Source organism: Dendrobium catenatum, unplaced genomic scaffold, assembly GCF_001605985.2.
Source record: "Dendrobium catenatum unplaced genomic scaffold, ASM160598v2 fragScaff_scaffold_231, whole genome shotgun sequence".
Taxonomy (NCBI): Eukaryota; Viridiplantae; Streptophyta; class Magnoliopsida; order Asparagales; family Orchidaceae; genus Dendrobium; species Dendrobium catenatum.
In genome coordinates, this window is record NW_021318693.1 from 12,215,950 (window position 1) to 12,240,795 (window position 24,846).

The following is a 24,846-nucleotide window of genomic DNA, read 5'->3' on the forward strand; positions in this document are numbered from 1 at the left end:
GTCAAATGAACTATATTGGAAAACAACAGTAGTAAGTTGCAAAGTTCACATACGACTGTCGTATGTGCTAATATATCTCAAATGAACTATAATATGATCTTCTACAAACATTTTCAGGAGGTCGTAGTGGATACAACCGGCCCCCTGCAAATGACTACAAACCACTTGTGGATAACAACAGTGAGAACCTCGTAAGCATAGCGAACCACTGTGGACACAAGTACGGATATCACCTACGATAGTGGTGATCAAAGTGCTGTCAGTACACCGGGTACAAAGGCAACCCGATGTACGAAAAAGGACAACCCCTGGCAGAAGGGGGAAATGTTTGAACAAATTAAAACCAAACTTCCTGGTGTTCCAAAGCCTCTTTTTGGTTCTACAATTAAGAAGAGAACAGTTCGGGTGCCCACAAACACCGAATATAACGAGTCCGCTACACAGAAGATCCTAAAAGGAGTTCTTTCCAAATCAACAGTCGTTGACTCCAAAATCTAGAAAGTCCTCCCCGGTGATTGAGAAAGGGGGAGTCAATATCAAGACTAGAACGCCACCGGATCTGCAACACTGATATAAGCAGACAGAAGGCGTCCACAATCTATAATGCAACGCCACCGGATCCGCAATACTCGTACTAGCGGACAGAAGGCGTCTACAGATACTTTTAAAATACCCCTGTACGTGCACTATAAACTGTATACACATAGGTACACTAAAGGGGTACATAAAAATCACCCGTATGGGCCCTGGAGAGCGTGTTATTGGTACATACGTGACGTCTAGGGATGTTGCGCGGGTTGACAAGTGAATTCAGGTTCGAACCTGATCCTTCTATATCGATTAACAAAAGTCGACAAGGTTCAAACCTTCAAACAAAAAATACACGATTGTAGTGACCGGTGTATTTATTTAAGTACTTTCATATTAGGCTTTCAATGCCTAAAATCAAAAGAATTCACTAAACAAAAGGTATGAAGCCTACGAAACCCGATCCTCCTAAGCAGGTGAATAGGAGTAGACAGGGTTCAAACTCCCAGATAAATATACGATCACGAATGTGATCGAAATATTTATTTTAATGCATTCATATTCGACCTTCAAGGCCTAAAATCAAGAAAATTCATAAACAAAGGCATAAAGCCTACGAGAAACCCGATCCTCGAGCAATAACTTGCTCGAGTTGACAGGGTTCAATCAACAAAAGGAAATAACCCCAAAACACCCCGATGATGGCCGTGTTGAATGCAGAACTCAACCGGAGGGGTTTACAAATACTTTTAAATGTCTCCCAAAAGTTCATTCAAAATCCAAGCTCTACCCAAAAACCCAAAATTCAAACTCTACAAGTTCCATCCCAAATATCAAGATATTTAAATCCGAAATAAATCTATCAATCACTTAAAGAAAAATTCATCCACCCTCCGCAACAGTTTGCCGAGATGGACAAATCAAAATTTACTTCTATTCACAAAGAACCAAATGCCTAATCGAAAATATCACTAGGATCCATTCTCAAACAATCTTCTGCCAGTAAGGACGTGGTACGTGTCCTCTGACCGGCGGTCTGCCGCCAAATGGCACCGCAGGATAAACAGTTATGACGACCTGGGGCCCTCTGAACCGAGTAGTTTTGCCGCAAAATGGCACCACGAAATAGCGGTTATGGCCAGAGCCAATACGCTCCTTATTGGCATCAATTCCTTGAGATATGAATCAATAAGATATGATCGATAGGGCACAAAGCCCTCTGTTAGCTAAGGTGGATTCAAATTTGTTCCCTTAGACAAACATCCAACCTAGGTCTACAAGGTCCCCTTGGACAAAGCAACCCATGGCTGCCGATAAGGATCCTTCTGTCAGGTTGGGTCGACTACCTCCTCTAACTAAGTAGACCAGGGACCACGATGGCCCGGGACGACGGAACCATAGGATCTTGATCGGGTCCATCATCCATTCCCCCACCATGCGCTTTAAGTGAACGATGGTGCAATTTCTATTTTAAATATCAAACTTCCAAACATCCACACTTTCTAAATTCCCAAATCCAAACCCAAATTCCAAACTTCCAATCCTCAATACCTAAATTCATGCTGCTACTATATGCCAGATAACACGTATACTCTACGTATCTGATTGATGACTAGCCTTAATCAAAAGTTCTCTCTCGTTATCAGGAAGGGTAATTAACTATAGGGGCTTGCGCCTATAGAAAACCAGAACTCAGATCATAAAGTCCTCGCAAAATGAGGACGAAATCTCTGGGTAGTGTCTTATCTACAAACCCATTTGCCTTCCAAAATTTACCCCGGAACATATTCCATTAAAACACCCTCGCCGAAAGAATAAAAAAAACAAATCACGCGGCTGGGAGGCTGGGGAAGAATTTTCAGAGCCCACAACGACTTTTTTGTTTCGGATTTTCTTTAAGTTAGCGAATATTTGGTTTCGCTTCGCATTGATGAACTTTTTACCGCGTAACTTTTGGTATGTTTCTGATATGATATTTGTGCACATTTTGAGTATTTTCTGGAAAATTTTTACTGGGTATTTGAAATTCTGCGGCGTTTTAATCGAATTATGAATTATCAGGATATTGAAAAATGTTGCTTTAGTATAATAAAAGTCTTACAATGTTGTTTTGTATTATCTGTGGTAATTTGATAAATTTCTGAATCTGTGAATTCTGTGTAAATTCCGTATACTGCCGTTATGCTGCTGACGATTTTTCTGACGAAATCTGATTTCTGAATTAAATGCTTTGATGTATTGTGATATCAGAAGGGAGTCATAAGGGGTCAGAATTTTTTGAGATACTGTCTGTGTCAGGGAAATCTGAAAATAAGTTCTGTTCTGAAAATTCTGTATATCTGTTCTGTTCCGGTGCTATAAGCACAAAGGAAGACATAAGGGGCAAGAATCCATTGAGATTCTGTCAGTGTCAGGGAAGGGAGGCATAAGGGACCAGAATCCGTCGAGATTCTGTCAGGGTAAGGGATATGTGATATGTGAAATGTGATATCTAAAATGTGATTTTATGTGATTTTGAATTCTGATTTGTACGAACCGATCCTCCCTGTGATTTGAAAGTTTTATAAGTTTTATAAGGTCTATTCTGCACTCTGATTTGAATTTATGTATCTGTGGTTTGATTTCAGTTTGATCAAGTATCTGTATTATGTTGACTATACGATGTCTGTACGACTGTTTGAATTTTGTACGGCTATTTGAATAACTACTTCTGATGTGAATTTCAGGAGATTTTGATTGGTGAGTGTAGTCTTGCTGAGCTGTTAGCTTATCCTTATTTTCTACGTGGTTTTCAAGTTCTGGGAAATGAAAGGAAGTCTTGGACTAGCCGTTCTGTGTCTGATCAGTGATTAGGTATTTTGTACTTTTGATTTTTGTACAGTCATGACTTTTCTGTTCTATTCTTTCTGTCTGTAGCCATGCACTGTATTGTATATGATTATTTTGATGAAAGAAAGAAGAAAATAGTGGATGCATTTCTATATATGTATTTAGATGTTTTTAGTAGCTCTATGTTTTCTGTATGTTTTGATTATGGGAAGAAAGTCTGAAGAAAATTCCAAAACGAGATCCTGGATTTCTATCCGTCGCGACCCGATGCGAAAGGATTCGTTCCGGTCGGGTTGGGTCGTGACAATTTAAGTGGTATCAGAGCAATGGTTTTGGAATTTGGATTGTAAGACAGAGCTATAAGAATTAATCTGTAAGTCTGTCGGGGGTAGTTCTGGTTTGTCTGGATTTTTATTATGTTGTTTTTGTGCATAGTTTTCTGTGTGATTATGGATCTGCCAGGCCCAGATATGACTGATGGGCAGAGTGCTAGTCAGGCAGCTCCTGTGAATAGTACTGCCCCAGTGGTTGGTTCTGATACAGTTTCTCAGTTTGCTACGTTGGTTGCTCAGATGATGAGCAAGACTCAGAATAGGGCATCTACTGTTAGATCTGAAGATGTAGATAGACATCTACAAATATTTTTGAGATTGAATAGACTGTTAGATTTAAGGGCACTGTTGAGCCTAGAGCAGCTAAGGATTGGTTAAGAAGGTTGGAAAAGACTTTTGACGGTATGCAGTGTCCTTCGGACAGGAAGGTACCGTTAGCTGTTTTCTGTTAAATGGCAAAGCTGAGCACTGGTGGATGGGCCAGCAGGAGAAAAAGTTCCAAGGTAAATTGAACTATCTGATTACTTGGGAAGAATTTTCTGAGGTATTTCAATCGTGGTTTGTACCCCCTTCTACAAGACAGCAAATGTAGGAGACTTTTCTGATGTTGGTTCAAGGGAGCAGGACAGTGATGCAGTACGAGGCGGAGTTTACTGCTTTAGCCAGATATGCTCCACAATTGGTTAGTACTTCTGCTGAGAAGTGCTATAAATTTCTGAGGGGACTACGAGATAGTCTGAGGCAGCCCCTGGTACCATTTCATATTTTTTATTTCTCTGAGCTTGTAGAGAGAGCTCGTCTGATAGAGAATGATCTGATGGCTACTCAGTAGCGGTAGACTGCTAGTACGAAGAGGTTCAGTGGTGATGCTTATGGCAGTGGGTTTTCTGGAAAGAAGAGATTTATTTCTGGAGACTCCAGGAGGAGTGGACAGTCAGGATCCACTACAGTTTCTGGTAGTGGCAGTTTGACTAGTTCTGGATCAGTCAGTGGGGCACCTATGTGCCAGACTTGTGGAAGAAGACATTTTGGCCAGTATTATAGGATGATTGGTCAGTGTTTCAGATATGGTCAGCCAGGACATCAGATAGCAGAGTGTCCACAAGCTGGATCTGATCGATGCTCTGAGTCCAGATCTGAGAGTTTTGTTAGACATGTCGGTTCAGCAGGAAGGCCGAGAACAGTTCCTCCACGTACTTTTTCTGAAGGATCCTCTGGTAGAGCTGGTGGTTCAGGTTCTGTGGCGAGGAGACCACTTAGTGGTGATCAGAGGGAGTCTGGCAGTTCTGTAGCTCCAGCTCCAGTTCAGCCACGTGTGTATAGTTTGAATCAACAAGATGTTCGAGATGCTCCGGATGTGGTGACAGGTACGGTTTACATTTTCGATTAGTCATGTCGTGTTTTGTTTGATTCTGGAGCCAGTCATTCGTTGTTGTCCGAGCGTTGTTTTGATGCTTTGCATCTGGATTCTGTAATGTTGTCGGTTTCTCTTTCTGTTCTTTTGTCGGCTGGGAATAATTTGATTGCCCGGAAATTTTGTTTCTGTGATATTGGTATTTTTGGTAAGAAGTGGAAATCGAGTTTGATTTTGTTGCCGATTTTTTGTGTGATATGATTTTGGGCATGGATTGGTTGAGTCTGTATGAGGCTCAGATTGACTGTTTGAAGAAACAAATTAGCTTGTTTGAGGATGGTGAAAAGTGTGTATTTCAAGGGTTAAGAGAAGTTTTATCCTGTTTGATTTCTATATTGAAAGTTAGGAGAATGTGGAAGAAGGGTTGTACTGTGTTTTTGGACTCAGTACGGGATCTGAATATAGATGCGGGTTCTACTTCTGATATCCCGGTTGTACGAGAGTTTTCAGATATATTTCCTGAGGAGTTGGTTGGTTTACCTCCAGATCGAGATGTTGAGTTCTGTATTGATGTTTTTCCAGGTACAGCTCCGATATCTAAAGTTCCATACAGGATGGCACCGAAGAAACTTATGGAGTTGAAGGCTCAACTTCAGGAGTTGGTGGATAGAAGATTTGTTCGTCCCAGTGTTTCTCCTTAGGGAGCACCTGTTTTGTTTGTAAAGAAGAAGGACAGGACAATGCGCACGTGTATTGATTACAGAAATCTGAATAAAGTCACTATCAAGAATAAGTATCCGTTGCCACGAATTGATGATTTGTTTGATCAGCTGGCTGAATCTTCTATATTCTCGAAGATTGATTTGAGATCTAGGTACTATCAGGTGAAGGTAAAGGAAGCTGATGTGATGAAGACAGCTTTCAGTACTCGGTACGGGCACTACGAGTTTTTTGTTATGCCTTTTGGGGTAACCAACGCACCGGCTGTTTTTATGGATCTGATGAACCGAGTGTTCAAGGAGTATTTGGACCAGTTTGTGATCGTCTTTATAGACGATATTCTGATATATTCTGCTTCTGAGGAAGATCATACCAGACATTTGAGAACTGTGTTGGAGACATTGAGGCATCACCAGTTGTTTGCTAAATTCTCCAAATGTGAATTCTGGCTGAAGAGCATTTCTTTTCCGGGGCACTAGGTGAGCAGTGAAGGTATTTCTGCTGATCCCCAGAAAATCAAGCTGTTGCTAATTGGCCAAGGCCTACTACGGTATTTGAGATACGTAGTTTCTTGGGTATGGCCGGATATTATAGAAAGTTTGTGAAGGGATTTTCCCATATTTCTGCACCTCTGATGAGACTGACTCATAAGTCAGTAGCTTTTGTTTGGACACTGATGTGTGAAGCTAGTTTTCAGAAATTGAAGGACTGTTTGACATTTGCTCCAGTGTTAGCACTTTCGTCAGGTACGGAATGATTTCAGGTGTTCAGTAATGCTTCACTGAAAGGTTTGGATTGTGTTCTGATGCAGCATGGTCAGGTAATTGCTTATGCCTCAAGACAGTTGAAACCACATGAAAAGAATTATCCGACGCATAATTTGGAATTGGCTGCTATTGTGTTTGCTTTGAAGATTTGGCGTAATTACTTGTATGGCGTGAAGTGTGAGATCTTTACATATCATAAGAGTTTGAAATACATCTTTACTCAGAAGGATCTGAATTTGAGGCAAAGAAGATGACTTGAGTTGATCAAGAATTATGATCTGACGATTCAGTATCAGCTTGGTAAGGCTAATGTGGTAGCAGACGCTCTGAGCAGGAAGTCTTCTGGATTATCAGGTATTCACCTTAGTTCTGATGAGTATATGATACGAGATATGGAAAGATTACAGTTGGACGTGATTTCCTCTACTGGTCCGGATTCTGGTGTGTTGACTCAGATGGACATTCAGTCATCCTTGGAAGAAAGGATCTATGAAGCCCAAAAGTCAGATGCTGACTATTCAAAGCTGATCGTTCAGATTGAATCTGGTAAGAAACTTGAACTACGAATTTCTGATTCTGGTATCATTTTCTGTAAGAACAGACTGTAGATTCCTATGTTTAGAGATCTGAGGAAAGAGATTCTGTACGAATCTCATTATTCAGGCTATACCATTCATCCAGGAAGTGGTAAGATGTACGGAGATATGAAAAGTTTGTTTTGGTGGCCTGGAATGAAAAAGGATATAGCGGAGTTTGTTTCAAAATGTGAAGTATGTCAGTTAGTGAAAGTAGAGCATCAACGACCAGAAGGTCTTTTGCAGTCGTTGTCTATCCCTGAGTGGAAGTGGGAGGAGGTAACGATGGATTTTGCTATGTATTTTCCTCGATCAAGGCAATGACATGATGCTATTTGGGTGATTGTTGATCGCCTGACGATGTCTGTACATTTTCTTCCGATCAGGCAGACGAATCCGATGGATAAGTTAGCTCAGGTATATGTGAAAGAAATTGTTAGATTGCATGGTGTGCAAAAAGTGATTGTATCTGATCGATATGGAAGATTTACTTCCAGACTTTGGAAATGTATGCAGCAAGGCTTGGGTACGAAGTTGCATTTCAGTACTGCTTTTCATCTTCAAACTGATGGACAGTCTGAGAGAACTATTCAAGTACTGAAAGATCTTCTGAGGTTATGTGTTTTGGATTTTGGAGGCAGTTGAGAAGATCATATTCCACTGATAGAATTTGCTTATAATAACAGTTATCAGTCCAGTATTGGTATGGCACCTTACGAAGCTCTGTACAGCAGAAAGTGTAGAACACCTTTGACTCTGACTGAAGTGGGAGATAGACAAGAAATGGGTTTAACTTTTGTGGATGAAACTGTTAAGAAAATCAATCTGATTAAAGAAAGATTGAAAGTTGCACAAGACATGCAACAGAAGTATTACAATCAGAAGAATAGATTTGTTAAATTTCAGATTGGTGACTTTGTGTATGTCAAAGTCAGTCCGATGAAAGGTGTGAGCAGATTTGGAAGAATGAGCAAGCTCAATCCAAGGTATGTCAAACCTTTTGAAATCCTTGAAATGATTGGAAATATTGATTATAAATTGTTATTGCCTGATCAAATGTCCGATATACATAACGTGTTCCACGTATCTTCTTTGAGAAAGTGGATCTCTGACTCTGAAAAGAAACTGTCTGCTGACGATGTGGAGATTCAGGAGAATCTGCAGTACAAGGAAGAGCCTGAAAAGATTTTGGCTTATGATATGCGCAAGTTAAGAAGTAAACAGATTCCGATGGTTAAAGTTCAATGGAAGTATAGAACCGCATGCGATGCGACTTGGGAGAAGGAGTCAGATATGAGATAGTTGTATCCGAACCTGTTCTGACTCAGTTTTATTTTGGAAATGTCGAGGACGACATTTTTCTGAAGTTGGGGAGATTGTGAAAGCCATTTTTTCCTTCCAGGTTCGTCCGGACGAAGATGGATCGTCCAGGGACGATCGGTACAGGTTGTAGAGGAATTTCTGGATAGAGAAGTTCGTCCCAGGACGAACTGGAATTCGTCCAAATGAAATTTTTCCAGAGGGAAACTCGTCCAGGAATGATAAATATTTCGTCTAAACGAAATTCGTCTAGTGGGCAAATCATCCCGGGACGATTTTGGATCGTCCAGGACGATCAAGTTGGATATATATGAGTTTGAGATCTTTTTGAAGAGAGAAAAAAACCCAGGAGAGAGAAAACCGAAGGAAAAAGAAATAAAAGTGATTTTTGGGCGACTTCGGTCCATTTTCGTCCTTCACGCTAGTTGAAAAAGTTGACCGACTCGAGGTAAGGCACATTCCGCCTTTCTCAATTTTCAAAAACGAGAATTTTAACGACTTTTCTTTTTTGGATTTTCTTTCCGTTAGCGAATATTTGGTTTCGTTTCTCATTGATGAACTTTTTATCGCGTAACTTTTGGTATGTTTCTGATATGATATTTGTGCACGTTTTGAGTATTTTCTAGAAGATTTTTATCGGGTATTTGAAATTCTGCGGCGTTTTAATCGAACTATGAATTATCAGGATGTTGAAAAATGTTGCTTCAATACAATAAAAGTCTTACAATGTTGTTTTGTATTATCTGTGTTAATTTCGTAAATTTCTGAATATGTGAATTCTGTGTAAATTCTGTATACTGCCGTTATGCCGCTGACGATTTTTCTGACGAAATCTGATTTTCTGAATTGATTGCTTTGATGTGCTGTGATATCAGAAGGGAGTCATAAGGGGCCAGAATCCTTTGAGATTCTATCTGTGTCAGGAAAATCTGAAAATAAGTTCTATTCTGAAAATTCTGTATATCTGTTCTGTTCTGGTGCTATAAGCACAAAAGGAGATATAAGGGGCCAAAATCCATTGAGATTCTGTTAGTGTCAAGGAAGGGAGGCATAAGGGCCCAGAATCCGTCGAGATTCTGTCAGGGTCAGGGATATGTGATATATGAAATGTAATATCTGAAATGTGATTTTATCTGATTTTGAATTCTGATTTGTACGATCTGATCCATCCTGTGATTTGAAAGTTTTATAAGTTTTATAAGATCTATTTTGCACTCTGATTTGAATTCATGTATCTGTGGTTTGATTTCGGTTTGATCAAGTATCTGTATTCTGTTGACTATACGATGTCTGTACGACTATTTGAATTCTGTACGGCTATTTGAATAACTGCTTCTGATGTGTTTTCTGATATGAATTTCTAGAGATTTTAATTGGTGAGTGTAGTCTTACTAAACTGTTAGCTCATCCTTGTTTTTTGCGTGGTTTTCAGGTTCTGGGAAAGGGAAGGAAGTCTTGGAGTAGCCGTTCTGTGTCTAATCAGTGATTAGGTATTTTGTACTTTTGATTTTTGTACAGCCATGGCTTTTCTGTTCTGTTCTTTCTGTCTGTAGCCATGCACTGTATTATATATGATTATTTTGATGAAAAAAAGAAGAAAATAAAGGATGCATTTCTATATATGTATTTGGATGTTTTTAGTAGCTCTGTGTTTTCTGTATGTTTTGATTATGGGAAGAAAGTCTAAAGCAAATTCCAAAACTAGATCCTGGATTTCTATCCGTCGCGACCCGACGCGAAAGGATTCATTCCGGTCGGGTTGGGTCGTGACAGCAAATCCGTGGTCGACTTCAGGATTGGCCATTCATGGAGGCAACGTCGGTTCAAAAATAATCCTTGTATGTTTGAAACTTTGGGGAAGAGAAAAAAGTGGAGGGAGTTTGGGGAAGGTGAGGATTTCGACTAGGGTTCGGTGGAGGGGTTTGTTCTTTTGGATTGGTGAGAGAAGTGGAGGGGAAAGCTTAAGGAAAAATCTGAAATTCAATTTCAGAATTTCTAGGGAGGGAAGGAGTATTTTGAATTTTAAAATTACTCCCAAATTTAGAATATGAGGGGTGGTAGGTAAGGGGCTAGGTTGGGAAATTTAATTAGGAGTTAATGAGTTAACTGGAGAGAGAAAAAGGGGGATTTAAGAAGAGGGAGAGGCGGCATGGGTAGGGGGGCCGGCATCATATAGAGAGAGGGAAGGAATTTAGGGAGCAATCAAAAGCTTCCAAATCAAGATATTTAACTTAGGAAGTTGGATATTAAATCAAATCTAATTTAAATTTAAATTAGACTTAGATTTAGTAACTTTTCTAAATTAGAATTAGTGAATAAGGAAATTATTTGAATTCAAAACGTTAATTGAATTCAAATAATAAAAAAAAAACTCTTTCCTAATTGCCAATGGGATATTTTAGGAGAGAAATTAAGAACCAATTTGAATTTAAAAATCCTTCTTAGGGTTGAGGGTTGCTGGTGAATGGGGATGGGTTTATGGGATTCCGGTGGTGGGAGATGAAGGAAAGCCGACGGTGGGGCTGGTAGGGGTGGGGGGGGACGAGTGTCCGGTGGCTTGGAGGGTGATGGTGAGCCGACGAATTGGGAGGATGGGGGGGGCTGCAGCCGACGGATGTGGGAGGGGAAAGAGGAGGAGAAAAAAATAAACAAAGGAAAAAAAAACAAGAGCCTACCAAAGGGGATGTTGGATATTTCGTTGGCCTCTCCTAAGCTTCACCACTCTCTCAAAATTCACAAGAAAGTAGGAGACAAAAATCTAAAATTTTGTTCATTATCATTGACCTCATACAAAACAAAAGACATCTATATATAGGCCTCAATAATAAAGAAAAGAAGAAAGACTCAAATGCCCTCGGGGCTACAATAAGAACTCACTACCCATAGGGGTAACTAGGAAAACTAAAATGCAAACATAAATACATCAAAAGTAAAGGCTCTAAATCGTAGTCGTCGGTCTACGATTTCGTCGATGGTACACATGGAGAAATCTCTAGTTGATGTCCTCATCACATGACCTCTATGTATGCTTTCCTTATAAGTTGATAGGATACTTAATGGAATTTTTATTATTGTGCAATAGAGCAATATTCCTTGCAAGTTATCCATGTCTATATTGATCTACACCTTGTGTTCAAGTTTCATGTGCCGAGAATTTTCACTAAGCTTGTCTCACAATGTAGAATACCTCTAGATTACAGGTTAACATAGGGTTGTTCGCTTAGGAAAAGATAGCGCTATGGCACAAACCCCAATTTAGCAAGCTTTAGGCCCCATTTCCCCCGATGATCGGCATCAGGGTTTATTTAGTTGTGGGATTCTACTTCCTATGAGCGCAAGCTATTATAGTTAATTGCCCCTCCTAACGCGTAGATGAGAACTTTCGATTAAGGATGAATCAATGTTTAGATGCGCATCAGCTTTAATCTTGGTTGTGGATGATGAAGATAAACCCGATCAAGATCTCCTGGTTCCGTCATCCCGGGCATATCTTAGGTTTCAATCTACCAATACTAACAACATTTGATTGTAGTGTCCAGGAAATTTAATTAGCAGCTATAGATTGCCTCCTTTCAGAATCCCGATTAAACTAACGTGAATAGAAGTGGATTTTAATTTTATTATGGTTTGGGACATCTGTTTGAATACCCAATATTTAATTTAATTTAGGATTTATGACTTCATTTAGAAGTTACCCAATCGTTTGCCTCATTTAAAGATGTTAATAGAGTTGCTACTTAGCTTTTGCATGTTTTATATTCTTGCAACTTGTTATTTTAATGATTCCAAATATTATTGTTTTGATTACATAATTTCTCCTAACACATTTTGGAAGAATTATTTCTTGTGTGTACTAATATTTCAGGAAAATCAAACTCCAGATTGGTGAAGACTTCAAATAAAGATCTGACTATACTATTTTGTAATTTGAAGTTTGTATTTTATTCATTTTGAATCAGAGAAAGTATGATTGTAATTGAGTAACTTAGTACATACACACTAGGGGAGATCTTTAAAAGACAAAATTTCTCATACTAATCGTACGGGACGAACCATGTTCGTACGGGATGAACCATGTTCGTACGGGACGATCAGGTCAGTTATACCCCTCGGAGAGCAATGAAACGAACAGAAAGTGAAGAAAATTTTTCTAAGTCATGATCGTCCGGACGAATTTACCCATTTGTTCCTGGACGATGTCCTCTGATTTCTCACTTTGAACCGTTCGTCCAGACGAAATGTCTCATTCGTCCCTGGACAATGTTCTCGGATTTCTGAAATTACCAGTTCGTACAGACGATTCTGCCCATTCGACCCAGGACGATGTCCTCTGTTCCTTAACCTTGTGGACCGTACTGTAGTTATTTTTCAACGAAGCTTGAAAATAACTGTTCATACCGGACGAACTATGTTCGTACGGGACGATGATCGGGTACGAAGTAATTTCGTACAAATGCACATTGAGTTCGTACGCAACAATTTTTACACTGTTCGTACGTATGAATTACGATCGTACGGGACGATCAAGTACGTACATATTTGAAAAATTGCAGTTTTTTATGGTTTTTTGTGTCTTTCAAATAAAAGGTCCTCTTAAAACCGGCTTGTAATTTTTTTGTCCACTGGTCTTCGTGCAAACTGAAGAGAGATTGTAGGAGAGTGTGAGAGAGTGTTTGAAGGAGATTTCTAACTACTAGAGCGTGAAGTGTTCACTTGGTACTCAAAGGTAAGAATCTTTGTTTATGAATTGTGATTATATTACTCTTTTCTTTTATCCTTCCAGATTTCTCGTGAGAAGATCTTGTCAAGGAGATCTGGTTCTCTGCCGACACTCGAGGAGTGTGAACAGCAGGAAGGTTCTCTGCCTACACTTAAGAAATGTGAAAGGACGAAGGGTTCTCTGCCTACACTTGGAGAAGTGTGAAAGGACAAATGGTTCTCTGCCTACACTGGGAGAATGTGAACAGCGGGAAGGTTCTCTCCCTACACTTGGAGAGTGTGAATAGCGGGAGGTACTCTGCCTACACTTAGAGGGTGTGAAAGGACGACGGTTCTCTGCCGCATTGAGTAGTGGTGGAAGAGAGTTTTTGTAAAGGCTTACCCGCCTTACTGTGGGGGCAAAAGGAGAGACACTAAGTGGTAATAGTGCAATACCTGAAGTGGAAGACTTCAGGGAGTGGATGTAGGCCATGTTTGACCGAATCACTATAAATCTTGTGTTTTTTTATTTTTCCGCTGCCTTTTTTTTAACTTTACTATTTATGTGTGATTTGTGGTAGAAAAATCCTTTTTAAAATTATAAAAGGGTGATAAAATTTTTAAATTGCCAATTCACCTCCCTCTCGGTTAGCCGCTGGGACATAAGCTTAAGTCTAACAACCTAATTTATATATTTAACAAGTTTCAACAAGTGATATTAGAGCTTAGTTTCAAAATCATAAGTTTAGATTATTTTTTGATTAACGACCATGGCTACATTTGTAAACCAAAATACACCTGAGGGTTACTCTATAACTATACCTCCATTGTTTGATAATATTCCTTTTGATTTTTGGAAAACACGCATATCTACATTTTTACAGTCACTTGATTACCGTATGTGGATCTTAGTTCAGGAAGGGTATACAAAACCAACTAGATTAAAGTTAGATTTGAAACATCTTTTGCGGACTGGACAGTAGAGGAACGTGACTTAGCACAACTTAATGCCAAATAGTTGAATAGTTTCTTTTGTGCTCTTAAATATGAAGATTACATGCGAGTTTCCACTTGCAAGAGTGGAAAGGACATATGGGATAGATTTTGTATAACTTATGAGGGGACTAATGAAGTTAAACAATCCAAACTTAATATCTTGTTGCATGACTATGAACTGTTTCGCATGAAACCCAATGAATTCATTTCTTACATGTACACAAGCTTCATACAAATAGTCACCTCTTTACATGCATTAGGTAGGGAACTAACGAATGCAGAAATGGTAAATAAAACACTTCGTTACTTACCTACTCCTTATGATGCTAAATAACTGTAATTATAGAGTCTAAATATTTAAACATTTACTCTATTGACAATCTTCTTGGATCACTTATTGCTTACGAGCAAGGGGTGAGTCAAAGAAAGATTGATGCAGGTGAACCACGAAGAGAGAAAAACATAGCACTGAAAGTGGAGTCAGAGAGTGAACTCTCACAACCTGAGAATGAAGACGACATCGCACTGATAACTAGACAGTTCAGAAGCTTTCTGAAGAGGAAGTAAAAGAGACGCTAGCAATGGAATCGATGTAAATTTAATAGAAATGTCAATGTTTCAAATTATGTTATTTGTTATGAGTGCAGAAAACCTGGACATATTAAGTCAGATTACCCAAAACTCAAAGCCACTCCTAAAAATGAGAAGGTAGAGGAGAAATTTATTGTGAAGAAAGTCAAGAAGAAATTCTAAAGAGCTTTCTGAGCGGACTCAGCTTTAGACTCGTTAGAGACTGAAAAGGAATAGGAAGTCACTAATCTATGCTTAATGGCCGATAATCTTGATCAGTCAGATCAAGAAGAGGTATGTAACTTATCTTATAATAAACTTTTTGATGTCTCTGAATGCATACATGATGCATATAGAAAGTTAAAGAAAATCCATGCTTGTCTGAACTTAAAATTTCAAGAACTACAAAGAGAAAAGGAGATTCTTAGGAAATATCATAATTTAATTGATAACAACCACATGAAATTGCTTGATGAGTTTGATAATTTGAATAAGAACCATAAAAGTTTAAAATCATCTTATGCAAAACTTCAAAAAGAAATAAAAAATAATAAGGATGAATTTAATAGCAAAATATATCGAGTAAATTATACAAATCGCATCTTGAAAAATATGAATTCATTTTATAAACTGAAAATAGAAGCCCTCGAGGATAATAGTATACCACCAAGACTTGAAGATTTCACTAATCCTATTTTGTATCCTAAATTTATGCAATGCATAAATAAATAGATAAACTATAAAAAATTAAGAAATCCTTTTCCATGAGTCAAATGTCATAATTGTGGATTGATTAGACATATAGCTCACATATGTATATTGAAGAAGAAAACTCATTTGGTGTGAAAACCTAAGATGCATAAAACTAGACATATCATACATGCATTTGTTTATAATTTGCAAAACGGTGAACCCAAACTTGTTTGAGTTCCCAGATCTAATGTTTGATATTTTTGCAGGATTGCTCTCACACAAGGTCTCGTAAGAGCATATGGTATCTGGACAGCGGTTGTTCAAAGCATATGACTGGAGATATTGCACAATTCATATCACTGAAAGCCAGGAGTAGAGGCAAGGTTACACTTAGAGATAACATCACAAGAAAGGTGGTAGGGTCAGGTATGATTGAAAATTTAAAAAAAAATTATAGAAAATATTTTGTTGGTAGAAGGCTTGAAGCATAATCTTCTGAGTATTAATCAGCTATGTGATAAAGATTATTGTGTAAAATTTTTTTCCTACAAGCTGCATATTAAGCCTAAATGGTAATGATGTTTTGAATGGTATAAGGGTAAATAATGTGTATATGTTAGACTTGAATTGCATTAAAACTCTTGCTTTTTGTTTAAAGACTATTTCTGATGAGTCATGGCTTTGGCATAAGAGACTTTGTCACTCTAGTATAAAAAATCTTAGGAGGATTACCCAAAAGAACTTAGTGAGAGGTATACCAACTGGACCTTACTAAGGACCACCTTTATGATGCATGTCAATTAGGAAAACAAGTAACGTCCTCTTTTCAGTCTAATAAAGATCTTAGAACTAGTAAACCATTGAAGATTTTATATATGGATCTTTTTGGACCAGTTAGAACTGTAAGTCTAGGAGGGAAGGTATACGGATTTATGATTGTGGATGATTTCTCAAGATTCACATGGGTCAGATTTTTATTTCATAAGAGTGAATCATGAATTTAGAAACTTTTCGACTTGGATTCAAAAAAAAAATTAGGATGTGAGATTATGACTATTCAAAATAATCATGGAGGAGAATTTGAGAATAAAAAATTTGAGGATTTTTGTAAGGAGAAAGGAATTGATCATAATTTTTCTACACCTAGAACTCCTCAGCAGAATGGGATAGTCGAAAGGAAAAACAAAACATTAATAGAAGCCGCTCGAGCAATGTTGGCAGAATATTCACTTCTTAAATATTTTCGAGCTGAGGCGGTTAGCACTGCATGTTATGTTCTGAATATGGTGAATGTGAGATCAAACTTTAATAAAACATCCAATGAGTTACTAAATAGGAGAACATCTAATTTGTCACATTTGCATGTCTTTGGATGTAAGGTGTTCATTCATAATAATGAAAAATCTGCCTTATGAAAATTTGATCCACAATTAGATGAAGAAATTTTTATTGGATACTCAAGTATTAAAAAATCTTATAAAATATTCAATAAAAGAACTTTGGTAATTGAGGAGACCACACATGTTGTATTTGATGAATCTGGAAGTTTGGAAGAGCTAATTGTTGAAGAGGATGAGATAGAAATTAACTCCCAAAATATTGAGAAAGTGAATTTGGAAGAAAATTTGGTAGAAAACTCAGTGCCTAGAAATTTGAGATTTTCTAAAAATCACCCAAAGGAATTGATTATAGGAGAACCTAGTAAGGGTGTTAGGATTAAGCATGGACTGAATAAAGAAGTCAATCATTCAGCATTTATTTCAATGATAGAACCCACAAATATTGATCAAGCACTTTCGGATGAATTTTGGATATTGGTTATACAAGAAGAACTAAATCAATTTGTAAAAAATGAAGTTTGAGAATTAACTGCAAGGCCAAAGGATCAAAGTGTAGTTGGAACTAAGTGGGTATTCAAGAATAAAATGAATGACTCATGAGTAGTCATAAGAAATAAGACAAGATTAGTGACTAAGGGGTATAATCAGATTGAAGGGATTGATTTTGAGGAAGCTTTTGCCCCTGTAGTTAGACTTGAAGCAATTAGGGTTTTATTAGCCTTTGTTTATTTTAGAGGATTTAAATTATATTAAATGGATATTAAAAGTGACTTTTTAAATGGGATAATTCAAGAGGATATTTTTGTAGAACAACCTCCAAGGTTTGAAAATTTTAAACACCCAAATCATGTTTTCAAATTGAAAAAGACATTATATGGATTGAAACAGGCACTTAGGGCTTGGTATGAGAGGTTAAGCACCTTCCTACTTGAGAAATCTTTTAAAAAAAGAAGTGTAGACACAACTCTATTTTTGAAGAAATTAGGAGAGGATATACTCATTGTACAAATTTATGTTGATGATATCATCTTTGGATCTACAAATAAAAATCTTTGTGATGATTTTCCTAAAACAATGAGTAGTGAATCCGAGATAAGTTTAATTGGAGATTTGAGTTACCTTCTAGGCTTTAGCATTAAGCAAATTGAGGATGGCACATTTCTTAATCAGTCAAAGTATATTAAGGACATCCTCAAAAAGTATTAAATGGACAATGCTAAACCTGTTAGTACACCTATGAGTTCCTCAGTTCAGTTGGATAAGGATCCTAAGGGAAAATCTGTTGATCAAATGAAATTTAGAAATATAATTGAATCTTTGTTTTACTTGACAGTTGGCTGACCCGATATCATGTTTAGTGTTTGCTTATGTGCTAGATTTCAATCAGATTCAAAAGAATCACATTTTACAGCAGTGAAAAAAATTTTAAGGTATCTCTTGGGAACTCAGAACTTAGGAATTTGGTATCCTAAGTTTAGCTCTTCATTTGAAATAATTGGATATTCAGATTTAGATTTTGCAGGTTGTATGGTTGATAGAAAGAGTATTTCTAGAACATGTCAATTCATTGGAAATTCTTTAGTCTCTTGGTCCAACAGAAAATAAAATTCAGTAACCCTATCTACTACTGAAGCTCAATACATTGCATTAGGAAGTTGTGTGGCACAAGTACTTTGGTTGAAACAACTGTTGATTGATTTAAGATTAACAATAAACACTATTCTCATTTATTGTGATAACACTAATGCTATTTGCATTTCTAAAAATTCTATTCAACATTTAAGAACCAAACACATAGACATCAGGCATCATTTCATAAGGGATCATGTATCCAAAGGAGAAATTTAACTTATTCATGTTACAACAGAAAATCAACTTGCAGACATTTTTACAAAACCACTAGCCTTTGATACTTTCAGTACATTAAGAATAAGGGTTGGTGTGAATGATTTGAATGCTTAATAAAATGATTCTGCAACAATGATGTGTGTTTTTGTTAGTGTGTTGTGTGTCTTTTGATTTTGTGATTTTCTTTATATATATATTTTTTATTGTTTAGTTCATATTTGATTTTGCAAACTTCTGTATGTTTTGTTTTGTGTTCTCTCACATCTAGATTCATGATTTTGAATGTTGACTTGGAAATTTGAGTGTATATCGTCTGTACAAAATTAATTCCGTACGGGACGAAGCGTGTAGCGTATTAACTGTCCATTTGAACGGTTTGCATGCAATTTTTCAGTTTTTCGTATCACTATTCGTCTTTATGATCATCACGATCGTCCGGCCGATGTATATTTAATCGTATGTACGTATGTAAACGATTATACAGATAAGATTAGTTTCTTTATTTCTAATCGTACGTACGAACATTCAGTTCGTACATACGAACATGTGGCGATTCAATGTAGGGGACGTTTCAAACCGTCATAAAAATGATCTTAAATAACTGATCGTCCCGGACGAACACCTGTTCGTCTGTACGATTGTTTGGTTAAAGTCTGTACGAAATGACGCCTCGTAACTTGCATGTTTACGAAAGGCCGTTTCTTTTTAGACTCATACATTCATCCATACGAAATATTTTTCGTATGTACGAACCCAAAATCGTACGGGACGAAAGTTTTTCGTTCGTACGAAACAATTGTTTTCTCTTTAAATTTGAAGGTTTTGAACTCAAATTTCATCCCCTCAAAAATCACTTTCAATCTTTGATTCTCCTAGATCTTCTCATGGCTAGTTCAAGCAAAAGAGAAAGGCAAAAGGTTCTTGCTAAGGGACCCCTAGAAACTCAACATAAAACTTTCTGTACAAAGTAAATGAGGAGTCCTTCCCTAGATTCGCATCCGCCAAAATCACTCTCTCTAGAGTCCTCCAAAAATAACTTACTTTCAAGGTAATGCACATTTTTGCTTCCACTCAGTTTGGTCTTATTCTCACTCTGATCCATCTCTACAACAAGGAGACTTTCCACTACTTCCTTGCCAATATGTCCTTCAACTCTGACCAAACTGTGATTAGATCGTATGTTTTTAAGAAGAAAGTGGAGATCACTAAAAAAGACTTAGGAATATTTTTGAACTTAAGGACTCAAGGGATTAGAGCCCACACTTTGACCTCCTCCAACTTTGACTGGACTGTAATAAATCAAGTCATTAGAGGATGCAGTGAAGCAAGCCATTTTCCTAAGGTAGCCTCTCTTAACCACAATGCCCGTATCATCCAACATATTCTTCGCACTTCCATTATTCCTAAAGCTGGTGATAGAGTAAATATCACACCTCTTCTTTCTACAGTGACTTATTTGATTATGGCAAGCCAACCAATAGATAAAGCCCAACTGATCATTGAGTACTTTTATGGACTTTCTAAGATTGGCCATGTCTCCCACAAGAGGAAGAAAAATATAGCCTTAGGACATCTTGTGACCTACTTTTTAGAGAAGAAATATGATCTAGTCCATCCAGTTCAAAATTTAGAAGAGTCGATCTACTACAATGATGGATCTTTCCGAGCAATCTTTAATAAAGATCCACACGTAATAAGTAGTGACTCAGTGGAGGAAAGAAGAGGACCTCCACCTAAACCATCTGGTACTCTAAATTTTTAGGATATGGTCCAGCGATTTGATCGGCTTGAGAGTCATTTTGATTAACGTTTTGATCAAATTGAAACTCATCATCAACTGCAGAATTATCAACATCAGCAGGATATGGATTGGGTTAGAGGTCAATTTGATTCAGTTAACATGAATATGGCTATTATGAATAACTATTTCAACTTCTTCAGCCCTCCTCATCCTCCTCCAAATCAGGGTCCTTCAGAGTGATGATTGTATTTCTGTTTGATTCTCTGTACAAGATGTGATGTGGTGTGATTGTTAGATATTATGTTTTTATATTTTTCTCATGTTATATGATGTTTTGTGTTGTTAATTTTTATTTAGTGTTTTGAAAAATGTGTTTATTGATATCAATCATACTCGATGTAATATCCTTTATTATGATATTAATAAAAGTTATCTTGTCACAAGAATTGCAAGAAAAAACATGTTTGCCTAGTTTAAGATCAGGATTACAACGAGAAAGAAGATCATAAATTCATTTGTGTGGGTGGCCGAGACGATGATGCCAAGAAAATGTCGACGAGGTGGTGATGGCGAGCGCTTTGTTCTTAGTAGATGATTCAATCAGAATAGTGTATAACCCGTCGTTACATGGTCCGCGAAGAATGACTTTGTGCGTCGTCATGTCCTTCAAGGTAAAACTGGATGGATCAAATATAATTGATATATTATTATCCTTAGTGAGCTGAGATATAGACAATAAATTATAATGAATAGACGGAGAGTGAAGAATATTTGATAAATTTAGCTTATGAGACGGGGTCAGGAGGATTCCCGCCCAGTATGGGAGATGTTGATCGAGCTATCATCGCCAATTGTGATGTTATCCGTTCCTTGATAGGGTGTGGATACTGACAGGTTGTCCAAGGAGTTTGTGAGGTGCGTGGAGGCACTCGAGTCCAAGAACTAGTTCGCTTCAATGTTATCGAAATTGGCAATGAGAGCTTTGCTCGAGTTTCTTGAAGAAGGAACATATTGCACATTGAGTTTGTGCCAACCTGACTGAGTTGAGTGCCCCTTCTTTAGGCAAATTTGGCAGATGAGACTGGCACTCGCTGGGGACCGATCGGAACTGTTGTTGTTGGATATGTTTCGTCCGCGAGACCTTCTGCCTCGCTCGCGATAGTGGAATAGAGTCGTGTTCGGATCAGGATTAACATTGGATCGAGCTGCCTCCGTTGCGAGATTGACTTCTTCGCTTAGAAGAAGAGGATATAGTTGATCGAGATTTATAGGGGTTAACATGGTTCTGATAGCAGTTTTGAACGACTGATATGGGGGAGGGAGTTCATTGAGGGTGTAGAGGATTATGTCTTCCGTATCCACCGCGGAACCGGCAGCGGCTATTTGATCTACCAAAGTCTTGATTTCGATGAGATATTGGGTCATGGATGAGTTCTTGAGAGAAATATTGTGGAGCTCATTCTTTAGCTAGATGAACTTGGACCTATTGGTGGATTGGAAGTGATTTTCTAAGGTCAGCCAAATGGCTGCAGTGGTGTCCAGGGAGATGACATAGGGTAGAACAGTTGGAGAAATAGCATAGTAGATAGAGGATGAGATGTTTTGATCTGTCATAAGCCATTGAGAGAAGAGGGGATTTGGAGAAGACGAACCATCTTGATTCGTTAAAAAAGGAGCACGGGAAGAACAGGTAGGATCAAGAAAATTTTGAAAACCGTTGGCACGCATAATCTTGAGGACCTGCGACTTCCATATGGAGTAGTTGTTGGGAGCGAGTTGGATCGAGACAACGTTTTTGAGATTGGAGACAAGAAACTTCAAGGCGGGAGAGATAACCGGATCTTGAGCCTCGGTGATCGGCGAAGCTCTGCTGTCTTCGATATGAGAATTTGCGGAGTGAGCCATTGATAGGATCAAAGACCTACTTCTGATACCATGAAGAAACCAATGGCTAAGGAAGAGAGAACATACAAAGTGGAAGAGAGTAATGGAATGAGATTAATTTCCAATGTGTATTACACTGTGACATAACACTCTTAAAAAGACACAGATAGGTACGATACAAGAAACAAGAAACCAATCAAATGCTTACACCTCATTGACAAGTACAAACTATTTTAGACATATAATTATATTATATTCTGTGGTTCTAATAAGATTGATTTATAACAAAAAATACAGATGCTAATTTAATTGAATTAAAAAAAAGGATGAGGATATCCAAAGTTAGATTCGGCTTAGGAAATTTGGCACTTTCATGGCAGTAGGAAATTACTAGTGAAATGCAGAAGAACCCTTTTATTTTCAGGAAAATAATCGATGCACTTATAAGAAAATAATTTTATATAAACTAAAAAAAAAATAACTTAAAACAAAAAAAAATGGCTTACAATTTAATCGTGCGTAACTTACATCCAGACTATATTTAGGCAGGGGTAAGTTGAGGTTTTTTTTCTTATTTTTCCTTTTTCCTTTCAAAAACATTTTTATTTGAACGAAAATCCAGCTAAATTCGTATAATTTATTCCATGTATACTTGATAAAGTACAAAATATTGCCATCAAATGTTTTATAATTTTAGAAAAAGTTACATTCAGTTATATCAATGAATTTAGTCACCGGAACATTTGAACCAACGAGCCATTTACAGTCTTCCATCGAGAACATTAAATAAATAAATGAACAAGTTTAGTTGAAAAACACCTTAATATAAGCAACTTAAAAGCAGCCCAATGATGGAATTGACGTTGGCAAAATCACCCAATGTTCAGACGATTTCTCCCAAATCAATGATGGACAATCTTGAGGGGAAGCCACATCTCCGGCGACTTAGTTCATTTTAAAAATTTAGCCAATAATTTAATTGACTAGACAATTTATGTTAAATATTTGGATTTATCCTCTCTTCATCAAGAAAGTAATCGAATTTCTTGCATTTGAGTGGAACGTACCTGAAGTTTCCACTTAGAAGACTATGAAAGTAACAAGACTTCTCTGAAAGCCTGAAAGATAGGTTCCGATTATCAAAAATTACGAATATAAACAAATAAAAAAGAGATTTTCGAGGAATACTTTTTCGATGAAAAAAGAAAAAGATTGCCTGCTTCTATCAGCCTGGACCTTGACGATCCTGTGGCAAACAATCGAAGGAATGTCCCAGTTGTGAATACTCGAGGTAGAGATCGTTATCTCCTCCTCAGATAGCTTCTCTGTGACTACAGAGGGATCCACCAGCTCTAAAACCACAATATCTTCAAGCTTGTTTGATGTAGAAGCCATTTTTTCGAACCGATTCCGAAAAGATTTCCACAGTAAAAGAAATCTCCAGATTCGATTCTGAATAAATTCCCCGAAACCTTGCTGCGAAAAACTTGTTGGCCAGTCTCTTGCTGGAGATACCTGGCTACAGTAGCGTTTAGTTTGGTATCACTTCGGCGGGGCAAATTATTGCATCAGGTATGATAGGTCCTGATATTAATAAAATAGTATTTTAAATTAAGAGCGTCAAAAGTGTAGGTAAAGTGCACGTAAAGCGCAAGTAAAGCGCGTGTCAAAGCGCAGTCAAAGCGCAACTAAAAAGCGCAAGTCAAAAGCGCAGTCAAAAGCGTAGGTGATGTGGCAAATTTTTATTGGATGTTCGAACCTATTCTCCGCGTCCGGTGACCGGATGCAATAATTCAGGGGAGGACCAAACAACATTGTCCAAGCAAAAGTGGGCGCTAATTTATCTAATAGATTTAAATAAGGGGGATTTAGATGCATACCATTATATTCTTCTTATTTTACATATCTAATACCTCAAATATATTAATATTGTAGTTATACCATTCAATTAATAGTTTACCTCAAATATATCACTCCGTCTCTCGTACAGCTCACGGCATCTTCTTCCTGCCGAAATCCCTCTTCACGCGCTACGTCTTTAACTTCCAGCAGCAAGTGCCAACGAAATTGATGGATGAAGATGGAGGAGAGATTGGAGTCGTGGAAGAAAGACCTGGTATCCAATGAAGATGTTCTCCTCCAACTGCTATGCCGCAAGCGCCACCCCATCCTGAAACCCAACATTCTTGTGACCTATCATCTCCTCGACAACTTTCCAAGTACATGTCCCTGGAGGCGTCATTGGCTTAGATGCATAGCCTTTCCGGTTATGGTGGCTTTGCATCAACGAAGACGATTGACTAGGATTTGGAACAGGGGGAAGTGGCAATCGCACGAACATGCATCAAGAGAAAAGTGTTATGGTTCTGAATCGGATCACCTAACACTTCTCAATGTATATCAGCAATGGAAAGCAAACCAAGGTTAAGGAGACTAGTGCAACGACAACTTCTTGCAGGAGAACATCCTCAATTCCATGCTTCAGTGGGGAAGGAATAACGGAGAGAGAACGCAGTGGCAATTATGATGTTTTTTTTTTTGTTTGAGTGGTATAAATTAGGGTTGGTTATGAACAATAATGTGCATTGAAGGTGTGATTTGCTAGAGAGAGAAGCTGTTGTTTTCTAGATAGAGAAAGTTCATCATTGATT

The 24,846-nt window shown here is 37.8% G+C and overlaps 1 protein-coding gene across 12 annotated transcripts in view; it reads right to left on the bottom strand.

The window, feature by feature from the left end:
* LOC110097826 (BTB/POZ domain-containing protein FBL11) overlaps positions 1-23,755 on the bottom strand; it is a 93,288-nt gene extending 69,533 nt beyond the window's left edge. For 10 of the 12 annotated variants that reach the window (XR_003700126.1, XR_003700128.1, XR_003700127.1 and 7 more), the window contains exons 1-2: positions 23,412-23,755; positions 23,263-23,313 (exon numbers count right to left, since the gene is read on the bottom strand). Coding sequence is in view for 6 of the 12 variants with exons in the window: in XM_020824421.2 (XP_020680080.1) it covers positions 23,263-23,313; positions 23,412-23,590 (230 nt within the window). In the remaining 6 variants the exon portion in view is untranslated. Of the gene's footprint in view, positions 1-23,262; positions 23,314-23,383 lie in introns of all 12 variants that reach the window. The other 2 variants (XM_028693195.1, XM_028693196.1) reach the window with 2 other exon arrangements.
* Positions 23,756-24,846: the final 1,091 nt, after the last annotated feature.